This window comes from Mastomys coucha, unplaced genomic scaffold, assembly GCF_008632895.1.
Source record: "Mastomys coucha isolate ucsf_1 unplaced genomic scaffold, UCSF_Mcou_1 pScaffold5, whole genome shotgun sequence".
NCBI classification, from domain to species: domain Eukaryota; kingdom Metazoa; phylum Chordata; class Mammalia; order Rodentia; family Muridae; genus Mastomys; species Mastomys coucha.
In genome coordinates this window covers 83,048,992-83,063,560 of record NW_022196911.1, presented here as the reverse complement: position 1 = coordinate 83,063,560, position 14,569 = coordinate 83,048,992, and the positions used below count along the sequence as shown (strand labels likewise).

The 14,569-nt window shown below is 42.4% G+C and overlaps 2 protein-coding genes across 4 annotated transcripts in view; one reads left to right on the top strand and one right to left on the bottom strand.

Moving 5' to 3' along the window:
* Trim37 (tripartite motif containing 37) overlaps window positions 1-14,569 on the bottom strand; it is a 138,924-nt gene that overhangs the window by 2,313 nt on the left and 122,042 nt on the right. The window contains exons 25-26 of one of the 3 annotated variants that reach the window (XM_031351972.1): window positions 1,165-1,271; window positions 235-260 (exon numbers count right to left, since the gene is read on the bottom strand). The exons of 1 other annotated variant lie outside the window; for it this stretch is intronic. In XM_031351972.1, the coding sequence (XP_031207832.1) occupies window positions 250-260; window positions 1,165-1,271 (118 nt within the window). In that variant the 3' untranslated portion in view covers window positions 235-249. Of the gene's footprint in view, window positions 1-234; window positions 261-1,164; window positions 1,272-14,569 lie in introns of those variants that run through there. One more of the 3 variants, XM_031351973.1, reaches the window with a different exon arrangement.
* The window catches only part of Ppm1e (protein phosphatase, Mg2+/Mn2+ dependent 1E), a 132,457-nt gene that overhangs the window by 110,411 nt on the left and 7,477 nt on the right, over window positions 1-14,569 (top strand). The window contains exons 3-6 of the mRNA XM_031351975.1: window positions 3,927-4,126; window positions 7,463-7,651; window positions 10,709-10,852; window positions 11,086-11,179. Of these exons, the coding sequence (XP_031207835.1) occupies window positions 3,927-4,126; window positions 7,463-7,651; window positions 10,709-10,852; window positions 11,086-11,179 (627 nt within the window). The remainder of the gene's footprint in view (window positions 1-3,926; window positions 4,127-7,462; window positions 7,652-10,708; window positions 10,853-11,085; window positions 11,180-14,569) is intronic.

The following is a 14,569-nucleotide window of genomic DNA, read 5'->3' as shown; positions in this document are numbered from 1 at the left end:
ATATATATATATATATATGGTACATGGAAAGTACTAGAAACAGGAAATTGACATTGCTATCTAGTAAGGAGCAAGCATCCACAACGGGGTTGGGCTCAGTAGTGTGTACCTGTAGTCTAGCTACTCGGGAGGCCATGGCAGGAAGGTCACTGGAGCCCAGGTATTCTAGACAGGCTCAGGCAAGGAGCTTGTCTCAACTAAAAAATCCAGTCTGATTCACAACAAGGAAGAGGTTGAGGAAAGCCGAGTTCAAGAAGAACCTGTATAAAATGTTTTGTTTATCCATGGCTGCGCCACCCCGAATACACCCCATCTCTTCTAAGATGTCATCCAGGAGAATACACATAAAAGCATACAACAGTTTTTAAAAGTTATAACAAAACTCATCCATCTGTTAAGTTTTATTACCCACTAACACAGCACTGACAGGTATGTAATGTAATATTTATTACATGGATCAATATGTATCTTTGTTGATCAGAGTTGAGGCTCAGCGGTCACTCCTGCACTCGGCCCTGTTGCCAATGGAACTGAGCCCAAAGCCTTGGACATGGTGCTCTCCACACACTGCTGTGAATACTGATCTGAGACAGGTCTTGCTGACTGCCCAGGCTAGCCTGAAACTCTCTCCTCCCACCTCAGCAACCCAAGAGGAACAGGAACGTGCTGCCACATTGGCCTCCAGTTTATATATTGGGTTTAACCAAATTTGAAAATGATTAAGCAAACTATTTGTATAAAATCAGAGTAACCCACCATACACTTCTAAGCTTGGTGCAGGGAATAGAACCTAGAGTTTCTTAAATGTTAAGTACGTGTTCTACCAACAGAGTAACATCCCTAGCTTACTACTCCAAAAGTTTGACGGTGTTACTTTACTGATATTTATTAGCTTTGAGACAGGGTCTCAACTCTGTAGCCTCAGGCTGGCCTTCAACTCACTGCCCTGCTGCAGTCTCCTGAGAGCTGGGATCACAGCATGTGCTACCATGCTTAGCCCTTCTGTTCTATTCTAAGCACTTGCCTATCAACATGGTACATAAGGAAGAGCATTTGTTATAAATAGAAAGCCAGCCCAGAGACTGTGTGGCATTCCTGCTCTTCCCGTCTCTCTCTGGACTGTGACAGAAAATTGTCAAGGAGGGAGTTACTGCTTGTTCTTACTGAGAATAACAGATTCACCAAGATCCGTGTTGTTCCAGAGCCAAGCTGAATAGAATCCTTCTACAAGGCACTGTCTTTCCCCTGGTGCTGATGCACAAAACGAAACCCTGGTAATGAAAAGTAGAGAGTTTCAGTTCTGTTTCACTGCAGCGGGTGACGGCTGACTCAGCTGCAGCTTGACACAGTGACATTAGCGACTGAGGAGCAGTTTACAGCTGTGAGGGGGTGGGCTGCTGCTTGGAGGGTTCTCACTATCTCACGCCCCTTATTTTGTTTTATTTTTCCATCTCAAGTGGCTATTATTTATATACTACTGTTCTATAGCACTCCTGCTGGAGACTGTCTCAGGGCTGTGTGCTGCCCTAAATGCTGGCTCTGGAGAATTATCTGAACCCTACAAGATGACAAAAGTAAAAGAAAGTTGATTTTTTTTAAATAGATGTTATTGATCACAATGTTTGAAATTTTTTCTAGGAGATCACTCAGAAACATCTGCAGGCTGTTGAGATCTCAACTATTTGCCATTCGCTTATCCATTCCACACAAATCAGTAGGTGTGAACTGCACAAGGCAGAGTCTCTATGGGGACACTTTGGCCCACACAGTTGAGGGGAGACATGCACTGCTTAGGGCTTACAGCACAGGCAGTGAGGTTCCACTGAAAGGACGCTTAAAACCTCTTTTTAGCAGGAACTGGTTGCATGCCTTTAATCCCAGCACTCAGGAGGCAGAGGCAGCCATGTGGGGGCTGGGAACTGAACCTGAGTCCTCTGCAAGAGCAACCAGTGCTCTTAACCACTGAGCCCTTTCTCCAGCCCTTAATGTTTAAGTTTTATTAGTTCCCTTACTTGACAGTGTGGTGTATATAATGACAGTGATATGTAAACCATAGAATAATGGAACTGTTTATATCATTGGCTGGGAATCTGGGAACTGTCGTGCATTTCACCCGTTCTCATAGAGTTTCTGCATTCATTTGCTTTGTAGCTCTCTTTTGTGATTGTGTCAACTAAGGACACAGTCATGTCAAGTCTGCAAGGGGTTGGGGGTACCTCCTGCTGCAGTCTCTATGAGCTCTAGTATTTAAAAAGAGCAAACATTTGGAGTTGCTTAAAGCAATACAAATATTTGGCTGTTTATGGGCTTGTTCATGTACATGACTCCTCAGGGAGTATTTGCTCTTTGAACTACATTCTGTTTCAAATACATCCTTGCTTTTCAGTTATATAAACTGAGAAGGGGCGGCTGGGTGTGGTAGTGCATGCCCACAGACCACAGCACTGGAGAGTGGGAGCAGCCTGTGCTAGTGAGACTGTCTCCAAACAAACAAGCAAATACATAAAAATGTTCAAGACATAAATAAGACTGCTATGTATTAATAATAAAGAAACCAGAAATAAAATCTTCAAGACTTTCTGAATATAAAGATTTTAAGAGTTCTGAGTTGGATGTAGGGCTCATACCTCTAATCCCAATGCTGAGTTGAGTCAGCTGAGGGAGAAGGAATTTGAGACCAGGTCAGCCTGGGAACAGAGTGAGATCCTGTCTCAGAAAAGGGGTGGGGCAGTTTGTGTTGGATGTGATAGCTTGTAACTTGGGAAGCTCTAACTCCAGCACTTAGGAGGCAATAGCAGGAGGATCTTGAGTTCGAGGCCAGCCTGGGCTCTATAGAGGAATTCTGTCTCAAAAAGATAAAGTATGTGTACAATGTTTGGATGTGCAAGGCCCTGAATTCTAGCCTCAGTACTACAAAACAGAAGGAAAATTAATGTAAGAATTATGCATAAGAACAGAAATGGAGTCACAGATCCAAGGCTAAATGGAGACTGGAAGTAAAGAAATGGGAGTCCAGGTTCCCTGCTGCCGAGGAACACGCAGTCTCTCTTCCTTGGGTTTCTGTTCTAGGCTCCAGGAAGCATCTGTAGCCGTAGCCACTGCCGTCTGCCACGTACTTCCTCAGGCTGTCAGGCTGAGTCTCACTTAGGAGTGGGCTCTTTTTAAACTGAGATCTAGGAGGAGCACCCACAGTACTGAAACCCAATCTTTTGGTTATCTGAGTAGTTGCAAACTGAGCAGAAGGCGGCTTGCCTAGATGTTAGAAATGTTAGATAGCGTCTCTTCAATACCCTGGCCACGTGCCGAGGGGTGCGGGTCTGCTTCAGAAGCCAACTAGAGTGAAGGCACGCAGGCCTTTAGTCCCAGCACTTGGCAGGCAAAGGCAGGCGGATTTCTGAGTTTGAGGCCAGCCTGGTCTACAGAGTGAGTTCCAGGACAGCCAGGGCTACACAGAGAAACCCTGTCTTGAAAAACCAAACAAACAAAAGAAAAAAGAAAAAAAATGAAATATATAACTCAGTTCCAAATGATAGAACTGGAATTAGTTGCAAGGTGTCAGTTTGTTATAGCAGACAGAAGACATAAAAGAAATGAAGAGAGAGCCGGGATGGCTGGATGATACATCCAGTGCTCACGGTTAGTCTATCTTCTGAGCCTAGACGGCTTGGCTCTCCATGTGATAACCCTAACAGCTGTCCACAGTGCAGGCTGCTCTGGGCTAGAGGGCCGGGAACAAGCCTGGCCAGACCAGATGCTTTCTTCTGCCACGGAGGGTGATCTTGGCGGCAGCTGAGGCTACTAGGGAACGTGTCTTTACCTTGAGATAAGGAGGACGTAACTGATGTGAACTACTTCTGTCCAACTAGGTAGGGGAGTGGGGGGCAGTGTTACATAGCTCTTTACTGGGGTCTCTGCTTCCTTCACAGAAATTGAGACAGTGAAACTGGCCCGCTCTGTCTTCAGCAAGCTCCACGAGCTTTGCTGCAGTTGGGTGAAGGACTTCCCCCTGCGCAGGAGGCCTCAGATTTATTATGAGACATCCATCCATGCCATCAAGAACATGCGCAGGAAGATGGAGGACAAGCACGTCTGCATTCCTGACTTTAACATGCTCTTCAACCTAGAGGTAAAGGGCACTCTCTTGTTGAGAGTTGGTGTGACATGATCCTGCCAGGGAGGGCCGGTGTCCACCTGTCGCCCGTAGGATAGAGGGAGGCTGGCTGCACTAGAAAACAGAACTTGTTTGATTTTTTTGAGCAAGTTCAAATCATTCCAAATTGGGAACATTATGTTATTTATTTATTTTTTTTCGAGACAGGGTTTCTCTGTGTAGCTCTGGCTGTCCTGGAACTCACTCTGTAGACCAGGCTGGCCTTAAACTCAGAGATCCACCTGCCTCTGCCTCCCAAGTGCTGGGATTAAAGGCGTGAGCTACCACCGCCTGGCCATTATGGTATTTTTAATTGGTTCATATGGTTCAAAATTGGGAGAGTAAAAATCTCTTGTGGACAGCCAGTTCCTCTCCAGGAAAACAAGAGAAGTTAACCAGTTTTTCTCCAAGCCTCTAAAGCAATTTTATTAGCAACCAAAGGAAATCGTTATATCAAAATAACACATTTTTAAAAGGAGAATTTTTTTGTAGTAAAGTCAAGTGACTTGTTAAATTCTTAGAATACCATGTTGCTGAAGCAACAAAAATGACGTAAAAGGATACATTTGAGGCTGAGACAACTTGATTTCATGTGATTTTCTTTTTAAGATGTGGGTCTTTCTGAGATAGAAAGTAGCTGGAATTACACTCCACACATCTCTGTGACTGACAGACTGGATCCATATGAGCCTTGTCAGCTTAATAACCGTCTTCTTGCTGTCTCCTCCTTTTCTATTAGATGCACCATGCAAACAAAGGAGGGTTTGTTTCCCTGCCTGCCACTCACCTTTTCTTTCCTCTGTTAAGTCCATAACTTCAAAATGGCAGTGTAGTACTTTATACACAGCACAGTATTTCCTTCACTTAGCAGCGGCTAACTTTAACTTCAGCTTTAACTTTAAACTGTCAAGAACAGTCGGGGCTCCGAAAGATAGCACCTGGCGTCTGTTTCCAGGCTGTGCCCATGCAAATGTACCCCAAAGGCTGCCTCCTAAACAGTCGCCATGAAACCACAGCGACTTCAAGACTATTACTCAGATCTGCAGCCTTACTTCTGGATGTTAACCCGGCTGGTTTTCACTCTGTCTCCAGGTTTGAAATGCAGTCCAAAGGCCTAGCTCAGAAGAGTTGCCCTGATGCACCAAAGCACGCTTGGAAGGTTACTTAGCTGTGATTATTTAGAGCTTTTCAAATTCTTGTACCTTTTTATCTGGTAACTTCATTTAAAATTCTTCATCACAACAGAAATATAGCAAAGTCTTAAATATGTGTTTGACAAAAGTGTTTTAGCATTATTAATAAAAAAAATCAGAAATGATCCAAAAATTAAGGGAAATGTGTCTCTATCTAGTCAATGTTTGTCTGAATAATACTTAGTGACATGCAGAAATGCTAAAGACATAAAGCAGGACCATAAAATTTTACATATATTATGATCCTTACTTAAGAAATATGGGCTGGGCGGTGGTGGCACATGCCTTTAATCCCAGCACTTGGGAAGCAGAGGCAGGTGAGCCTCTGTGAGTTTGAGACCAGCCTGGTCCACAAAATTAGAGAGTCAGAGCTACGTAGGGAAACCCTGTCTTGAAAAAACCAAACCAATCAACAAAACCCAACCAAACCCAACCAAACAGAGCCAGGTGTGATGGTATTTGCACCTGCAATCCAGGATTCTAGAGACTGAGGCAGGAGACCTGCTACACAGCAAGGCCCTGTGTCAGAGACCAAAGCATGCACGCAGATATAGAATGCTTGTCTCACCTACCCAAAGTCCTACTAAACACCCAAACAAAACCAAGCCACAGACATATAGATATGAGGGTATTATTTACGATGGTGGGATTATAGTGCTATTTGTTTCCTTCTTTATGTTTATTATTTAAACAAATTATACATTATTATAATTTTTTTCCATTAAAGCTACACTATTTTAAAAGAAAATTTGCATAGTGCTGGGAGTGAAACCTAGAGATGTTGTACAAGTTAGCTGAGATCCCAGCACTGATGGAGCGAAGACTCCACCTGCTGCTGTTGTTTCTGATGTTATACTGAGCTGCTGAAATTGAGTATTACTTTAGGCCAGATTCTGTTTAGTCAATCTTCAATGGCACTATCAATTCTTTTGCTTAAAATATAAGATATACTAGTGTCAGTGTCTGGAAGAAGATATAATCATTTCTGATTGTTACCATCATTCTCTGGACATTTATATGTGGTGTTTTTGTTAGAGAGACATTTTCCAAAGCACAGATATGCCTGCATCATTTCTCTATCTGACATGAGTGAAGGTGGGTCGGTCCCTCAGCCTCAGCTACCCAGGAAAACTCAGCTCAACCTGGGTTACAAGACCCTGTGTCAATTTTAAGGAAAAGGAAAGAAAAACCTAAAGCAACCAAGCAAACAAAAACATCCCCTAAGAAAAGATCTGTTTAGGAGTGCATGACAGAACCCAGACTCTCAAGAAAACAGATGTAAAGACTCACAAATGAAGTCCTTAACTATGCTGCCCACAGCGAGCTTAGTAGCCAGTGAAACCCAGGCGACTCACACACATCAGAGACAGATCTAAGATCCAAACACCAGAGCTGAAAATGAAGTAGGCAGCCAATTATCTGGCAGATGAAAAGTGAACTCAAGACAAAGCAGAAGCTAAGAGAGCGATGCTGGCAGTTGGCCTTTGAGAAACGGGATGCTGAAGCTTAGACTGAGGCTGAAGCAAAGTTGCTAGGCACACTATGACACTGGGCATCTGATGTGGCTCAAGACTGGTTAACAAGTTTAGAGACTATTTATGGCAGTAAGAATTCAATATGACCAGGAATGATGTGTGAAAGAGGCATTATCATGTAGAACTGTGTATGTTTTTTATCTCGGTATTTTATACAACCTGAACACAATTGGCTTTGTGCTGGAAATTTTCTATTGTTCTGTGGTATTTTGAAAAAAAGTACTCAATGCAGAACAGCTTTTGCTCACTTCTTCCTCACACCGTCTTTCCTCTTCTTCCTCGCAACTATGATTTTGAAGCAAATGCGTGTGGGTGGTTTCCATGGTACAAGATAACAAGTTTCACAGAGAGGGCGCTCCAGCCTGCACTAATTGGGCATGATATGTTCCAGGGCTGTGTGTGTAAACACAGATGCCCTAGCATTGCAGGTATTCAGCAGCTGATCAGGCATGTGAGCAAAGGGAAACATTGAGTCTCATTATCTGAATGACAAACTCAAGCAGAGGATGAATATCTCCCGGGCATCAGATCACTTGCATGGTACTGTGCGCCATTCCTTAACTGTTTTGTGTCTCTACTGACAGGACCAGGAGGAACAAGCATACTTTGCAGTATTTGATGGCCATGGGGGAGTGGACGCTGCTATTTATGCCTCTGTTCACCTACACGTAAACTTAGTGCACCAGGAGATGTTCCCCCATGATCCTGCTGAGGCTCTCTGCCGGGCCTTCCGTGTCACAGATGAGCGGTTTGTGCAGAAGGCAGCCAGGGAGGTATGGCATGTCCTTGTGAACTCTGGCTACCACTACACTAGACAAGATCATCCAGTCTGCGTGGTTAAAGGGACACATGATCTAAACTATACAAAGACACAGACATACACTCACTTGAACCACCATGTTGGGCTCTGTTCAATTCTAAATCTAGTTCCCTCTTGATGACTAGTTCTGTGGGACACAGATATACTGTAAAGGGAATTCAGGTTGTGGTTTTCTGGCTGCTTTCTATAACTGCTGCTGGATTGGGCAGGTGAGTTTTGCTATCCTCCACACCCTGCCTGTTAGCTTCAAACTTGAACTATCTCTCTAAGCACCCTTGCAGACAAGATCTGGATGTGGTGAATGGAAAACAATAGCTTTAAAAAAGAAACAGAAACTGGGATTCCTTCCATGCATTTGATTCTGCATGAGTAGGCAGTCGTTTACCGTGCAAAGAGGGGGATCCTTAGATGGTCCTTGAGCTGATTTTCTCTTACTAGGAAGACAAGACAGAACTCATGTCCTATATTTCTAAGGCTGGTCAGACCTAAGTGTTTTACTCTGAATGAAATTTAGAACTTCCATATTAAATTCTAAAGGTAAAATATTCTCTCTATATATTTATCATTCCAGGCAATAGAATGTAATTACCCATGGCACTGTTGGAATTTTAGCTGGGGGGATGGGCAATAGAAAATGTACATTTTTTTTACTTGTCAAAAGTAATTACAAATTAAGATACACAAACTTCTGCCACATGACTCAAACATGAACTTTTAAAATGGGAAGATCAGACTATTATTTGATCTGTTTCCCTGACCTCACAGTTATGCTGTAAAGCATTAGTGAGGCTTGGAATAAAGGAATGAATGATGAACTATTTGGTAAAAAGCAAGAGAAGTATCTACCTTGACCCCTAAGCTTGGACTAATACACAAATTAGCTACAGGAACTACTTAGATCCCCAGGTAGAGGTGGGGCTGCAAGAGAACCCAAGGTGACCCCAGCCCTTCCTCCAGCTCTGGGGCTAGCACACTGCCTTTCTGGAAGCTGCTGCCTCTCAGCTTGGGGACAAGGTGAGCCTGGGGGGTGGGGGTGGGGAGAGGGTAGCAATCTATAGTCACCAATGTGAGACAATAATTGTGTTGTCTTTTTAAACCTGACATCCCGTTTCTGTTTGCTCCAAGTGATGCCCTTCCTAACTGTTTCCTTCATTTGCTGTCCCTGGCGCTGTGTCTGCCCTGCCAATGCTGCTGCATAATTCAGGGTCCCCCCAGCAGTCGCTTTTCTCCTTCTTGTGCTTCCATGTGCTGTTTACTGCTGGGGGAAAGCAGCTATTCCTGTTGTGAAGCAGCCCTGCCTCCTGTTCTCTCCAGGGCATATGCACTGAAGTGTCTTTATATCGTGTGTTCCAGAGGGTTGAGTTTTTGAACATTCTGTGTGGGAAGACATTTTATTGGTGGGTGAGGATTTATAACAAACTTTTCCTATATAGGGAAAAAGCGAAGTTGTTTTTCTCATTGGATACAAGAAGCCCTTTGCCACCCCTGACGCACTCGTTCTAATTTGGGCCAGGTCCTTAGTAACAGCGTTAAGCTTATTTGGTGGTGACTCATGTCAAATGGAGATGTCATTTGGTGTAGCAGGATCAAGAGCTTTAAGTACTGTGGTAGCTACTGCAGTGACATCCCAGGCTGTTAGCTCTCTATGCAGTGTTCCCAATCAAAGCTCCCTAAAAATACTCTAGGGAAGGCTTTTCTGGTTTTTGTTTTTAAAGGTATATAAGCACCTTCTTCAGTGAGTATATGCTGTCTCAGCTCCATAATATCCAAACTGGAGACACTTCTGTATCAAGCAATGCTGCACATGCATCTCTCTCTCTCTCTCTCTCTCTCTCTCACACACACACGCACACACATTGTACAACTCTACCACCTCACTGATTACCCAGTAGGTTACAAATGAAACAAGACTAGAACTGGAACCATTTAAGAAAAAGGATTGTCAAGTGTGGTGGTGCAGGCCTTTAGTCCTAGCACTCGGGAAGCAAAAGCTCTCGATGAGTTCCAGGCTAACTAGAATGACAGTGAGACCCTGTCTCAAAAAATAAGAGGGGGATGGATTTAACAGTGAACTAGGAAGAACAAAGACTTCAAAGACTTCAGGTGTTTAACAGTGAACAGTATTAACAATCTTGGGCAAGTCACAGACTATTCCATGTTTTAAAACACACACCCAAGCACCACACACATTCTCTCTCTCTCTCTCTCTCTTTCTCTCTCTCTCTCTTTCTCTCTCTCTCTCTCTCTCTCTCTCTCAGAAGGTGGTTCTTTATGTCCACCATGCTGAGTATCAGGGATCAAATTAAGGCTATCAGGTTTGGCAGCAAGACCCTTTAAATGCTGAGCCTTCTTACTTGGTTTTTAAATTCATCAATAATTTATATTTTATGAGTATGGGTTTTTTTTTTTTTTTGCCTGTATGTATTTCTGTGCACCAGATGCATGCAATGCCCATGGAGGCTGGAGGAGACATTAAAGGGCTTGAGACTGAGTGATATACATGTTTGTGAGTCACCATCATATGGGTGAATCAAACTGGGGTCCACTGAAAGAGCAGCCGGTGCTCTTAATCACTGAGCCACCTCTCTCCAGTCCTTGTACTAACCCCAGCCCAGTTTTTAAAAAAATGTTTACTTAACGTGAAACTGATAATTATCCCTGTTTTGCATATCACACATCAAGTGGATTTGTGTTCATAAACAAAAATACACATAAAATTCTCTAAGCCAGGCATGATGGTACAGATACTGAATTTTAGCAGAGGCAAGCAAACCTCTGTAAGTTTGAGACCAGCCTGGTCTACATAGCACATTCTAGGCTTCCAGGGCGACACAAAGTAAAGACCTCTTTTCAAAAATAAAATAAAATGCTCTGAGACACAAGAGTTTGTAATGTGAAATTATGTTACTAATAGTCTGTCTCAAATGCAGTTTGTATTAATTAAAAATTGCCCTACAATGAGGATTTACTGTCTTTTATTTTCTTTAACTTTAATTTCTATTCTTTTCAGAGTTTACGTTGTGGGACCACAGGAGTAGTGACTTTTATCAGAGGCAACATGCTCCACGTGGCATGGGTGGGCGATTCCCAGGTCATGCTGGTAAGAAAGGGGCAAGCTGTTGAACTAATGAAACCACACAAGCCAGACAGAGAGGTAAGTATGATGTGTTCCAATAGAGCATGTCATAATGGCAGCTCTGGAGTTCTTAATTAGGATTCTTTGAGTATTATTATTGCCTTTAATCTCAGTAACTATGCCCTCCTCCTAAAGGAGAAATACAGAAAGCCTTTTCACAAGCTTTCTGAAAAGTAGTATATCTATTTACTGTAAAGCAGATGAGTAAATCCTGAATGTAGTTATTTGATTTTTATTGTACTGCTCTTTAGGATGAAAAGCAGCGGATTGAGGCCCTTGGAGGCTGTGTGGTTTGGTTTGGTGCCTGGAGGGTGAATGGAAGCCTGTCCGTCTCCAGAGCCATCGGTAGGAGAACACTGATCTCGTTCCTCCAGAGTCTTCCAGCTCATGTGTTGTGTTAACCTTGATATGAAGGAACCTGGGATGCTGTTTCTATGCTCAGAATGCTTATCATTGTTTAAAATAACAACCAGATGACTTTTAGTTACTTAAGTCCACCTGGCTATTTATACATTTAAAATTCATTATAAAGTAAGAATCATGTCAAGGAATAGTGAATTTATCAGTTTCTATTTTTTTAATAGGAGCTTCCAATTTAGTGTACAAATCTGCTTAAAACCAAAATGATTGTTTCATTCCATGTTTGCAGAAAACGGGAGGTTCTTCTCAAATGTCAGTTTCTTTTTTTGGTAAATTATAAAATGACATGAACAGAAATCTTAAAAACATACTTTTTATACAAAACTATTTTCTAAATATGGAAATATTTAGAATGTATATATGTGTATGTGTGTGCGTGCACACGTATACACACACACATTTTTTATGAGAGTCTAAGAGTGACATTACTATAAAACAGCTTCAATAGGTGACTGTAAAAAGTTGTAGGCATAACTTCAAGGAATTGGGCTATGCCTGCCTTTGTGTGGGTCTGGGCTTCATGTGTTGTCAGGCTTCATGGATTAGCTTCTCTTCCTAGATGACTTTTCTTCTTAGCTTCTCTTCCTAGATGACTTTTCTTCTTCGCACAGTGTCACATGTAATACATCCTGCTACGTCCAGTTAGTGTGTCGCTCATGTGTATGTGCTAGGGCTGACTGCTTGGGATTGCCAGCATTTGAAAAAGAATACATGTGTGTCCTCATGGGTTAGATAAGCAGATATCCATCCATACCACAACTCTTAATTTTTAAAGAAGCAACTGAATATAGACAAAGCTAGCAAACACTGAGGTCATATCTAATTACTAAATTAGTTTATCATTACCAAAGATTCCAGAATAAGACAACCTTAAGATTCAGTTTAGCTTCACTGGTGATTCGAATCCTTTCTACTCTTTGAAAAGATGCTGGCAAATATGAACATAAGAAGCTAAGTGATAAAAAGCTAAATGAGCACAAATACCTCATGAAGAACATTTTCTCTTTACAATAAGGGAGCTATTAGTTACTGTGGAACAAGGCCAAAAGGGGGGAAATTCTCAAGCTGAAAATATACTCTTAGATACAATTATTTCTGACAACTAGAACTGGTCAAGAACTCTTCCCCTTCATCTTCCTTCTGACAGTGTTTTGTCAGGAGACTGATGTATCTCCACAGAGCCAACTTAACGTTGTAGATGACGGCCTTGATTCTAAAAATAGAGCACAAGGCGAACCCAAAGCAGTACTTCAGGAAGCGATGCCTAAGACAGAATAAGGTCGACATCACAGAAAAAGTGACTTTGCAGGTGGATAGGGGGACATGCTATGTTTAGGGAGGGAAACCCCAGGGTATAAATAGCTTTAGGAGTAGCAATGAGTATGTGAGGTGAGAGCCGAGGGTGGACAAGTCAAGAGAAGTGTTTCTGCCAGCCTGTGATGGTCTGGATTGCAACAGGTGAACAAACAGAGGGTCTGTACGACCAAGCTTGTCTCTGCAAGCACTTGTAGTTACAGCTGGAGGGAGGATAGAGGCGAGTGCACAAGGCCTAGAAGGGAGATCATTGAGAAGACTTGTGGGAACAGACCTGGAGACGAGGACATCTAAAATGGGAGACACGGGGGAGGCTATAAATTGGTGAGACAGATGATGGTTTGTGAGGAAGAGGAAAACTAACTTCCAGGTTTCTGACTTGGGAGTGGGAAGATGATAAAGCATTTGCAATCGAGCAGCAGCAGTTGGTGGGGGGTGAGTTCAGTTGGACATATTTTCAATTCTAGGTACTGATGGGATGTCTTGGAAGAGATTTTGTATATACTTAAGAAATACAGATCTGGAATTTAGCTTAAAGTTCTGAGTTGGAGATAAGGATTTAGTAATTCATCCCACCTTGGCAATGCTATTTATCATGTGTGCACCCACTGTTTGAACTACAGGCATGAGTAACATTGCTCAGAAAATACATATTATGTGAAGATGGCAAGATATAAGTGGCTTATCAGTGACTTAAGGTAAAACAATGGGCAGACACTGTTTGCATTTTGGCTCTGCCACTTTATAGGTTACTGATCTTGGGAAGACAATGTCTCAGTACTGGTTTGCTCCTTTATAAAATGAGAGTACTGGTACCCAGCTCCTGGGATTCATGTGTAAGATGGCTATATACTTCATTTAGAACTGGGCCTGACACACTCACAGCACACAACTGTTGTACTATTAAATCAAGGAACGAGCCAAGAAAATGAGTGACAGAGTAGTGGATAGTTCAGATGGCAGGAAAAGAGGGCTTCTAGGCCCGAGTAGTCAAGGGCTGCAGAGGTCCCGTGTGAGAAATGGGTTGGAAAAAGAAATGGGATTATGGGCTGGAGACAGGGCTCAGTAGGAAAGAATACTTGTGTCTTTTGCAGAGGATCCAGGCATGATTCCTATCACTCACATGAAAGCTCATGGCCGGGGCTGGAGAGATGGCTCAGTGGTTAAGAGCACTGATTGCTCTTCCGAAGGTCCTGAATTCAAATCCCAACAACCACATGGTGGCTCACAACCATCCGTAAGGAGATATGACGCCCCCTCTGGTGCGTCTGAAGACAGCTACAGTGTACTTACATATAATAAACAAATAAATCTTTAAAAAAAAAAAAAAGAAGAAGAAGAAAGCTCATGGCCATCTATTAATCCCAGTTTCAGGAGATCTGATACCCCCTTTTAAGAGTTTCAGGCACCAGGCATACATGTGGTGAACATACAAACACACAAAAAACATTATACACATAAAACAAATAAATCTTAAAAATGAAATGCAATTTTAAGTAGGAAATAACCAGTAATATTGGAGAGAAATGTTTTCAGTTGGTAAGTGTAAGAATACACCAATTGAGATATGGTGTCCACACCTGTCATCCCAGCACGTGGGAGGCTAAGATGGGACTGAGAGGTAGTTTCAGGCTTAGCTAGGCTACATATTACAATGTTGAAATAAAAAGTAGAATTGAATGTATTTATAGGAAGAGAGTTAAAAACCAACAACAACTTGATTATGATAGAGAGTAGAGGTCGACTCTGCACACCCCTGCCCCCACCAAAAGTATTAATGGATCTACCAGGAGCCTGCTGAACTGGATTAAGGAGCTGAGGAATGTAAGATTTGGGAGAGTCATTGGAATGGGCTGAAAGGCGCAGGAAAGGGGCTAAGGAATAGTTCAACTCCACTAAAAAACAAACGACACTAAAGCTTTGACAAGAAAAAGCTTGTCAATTGTTTCACCCCATGAGCCCTTCATTTCTTTTCTTTTCTTTTTTTTCTTTTTTTTTTTT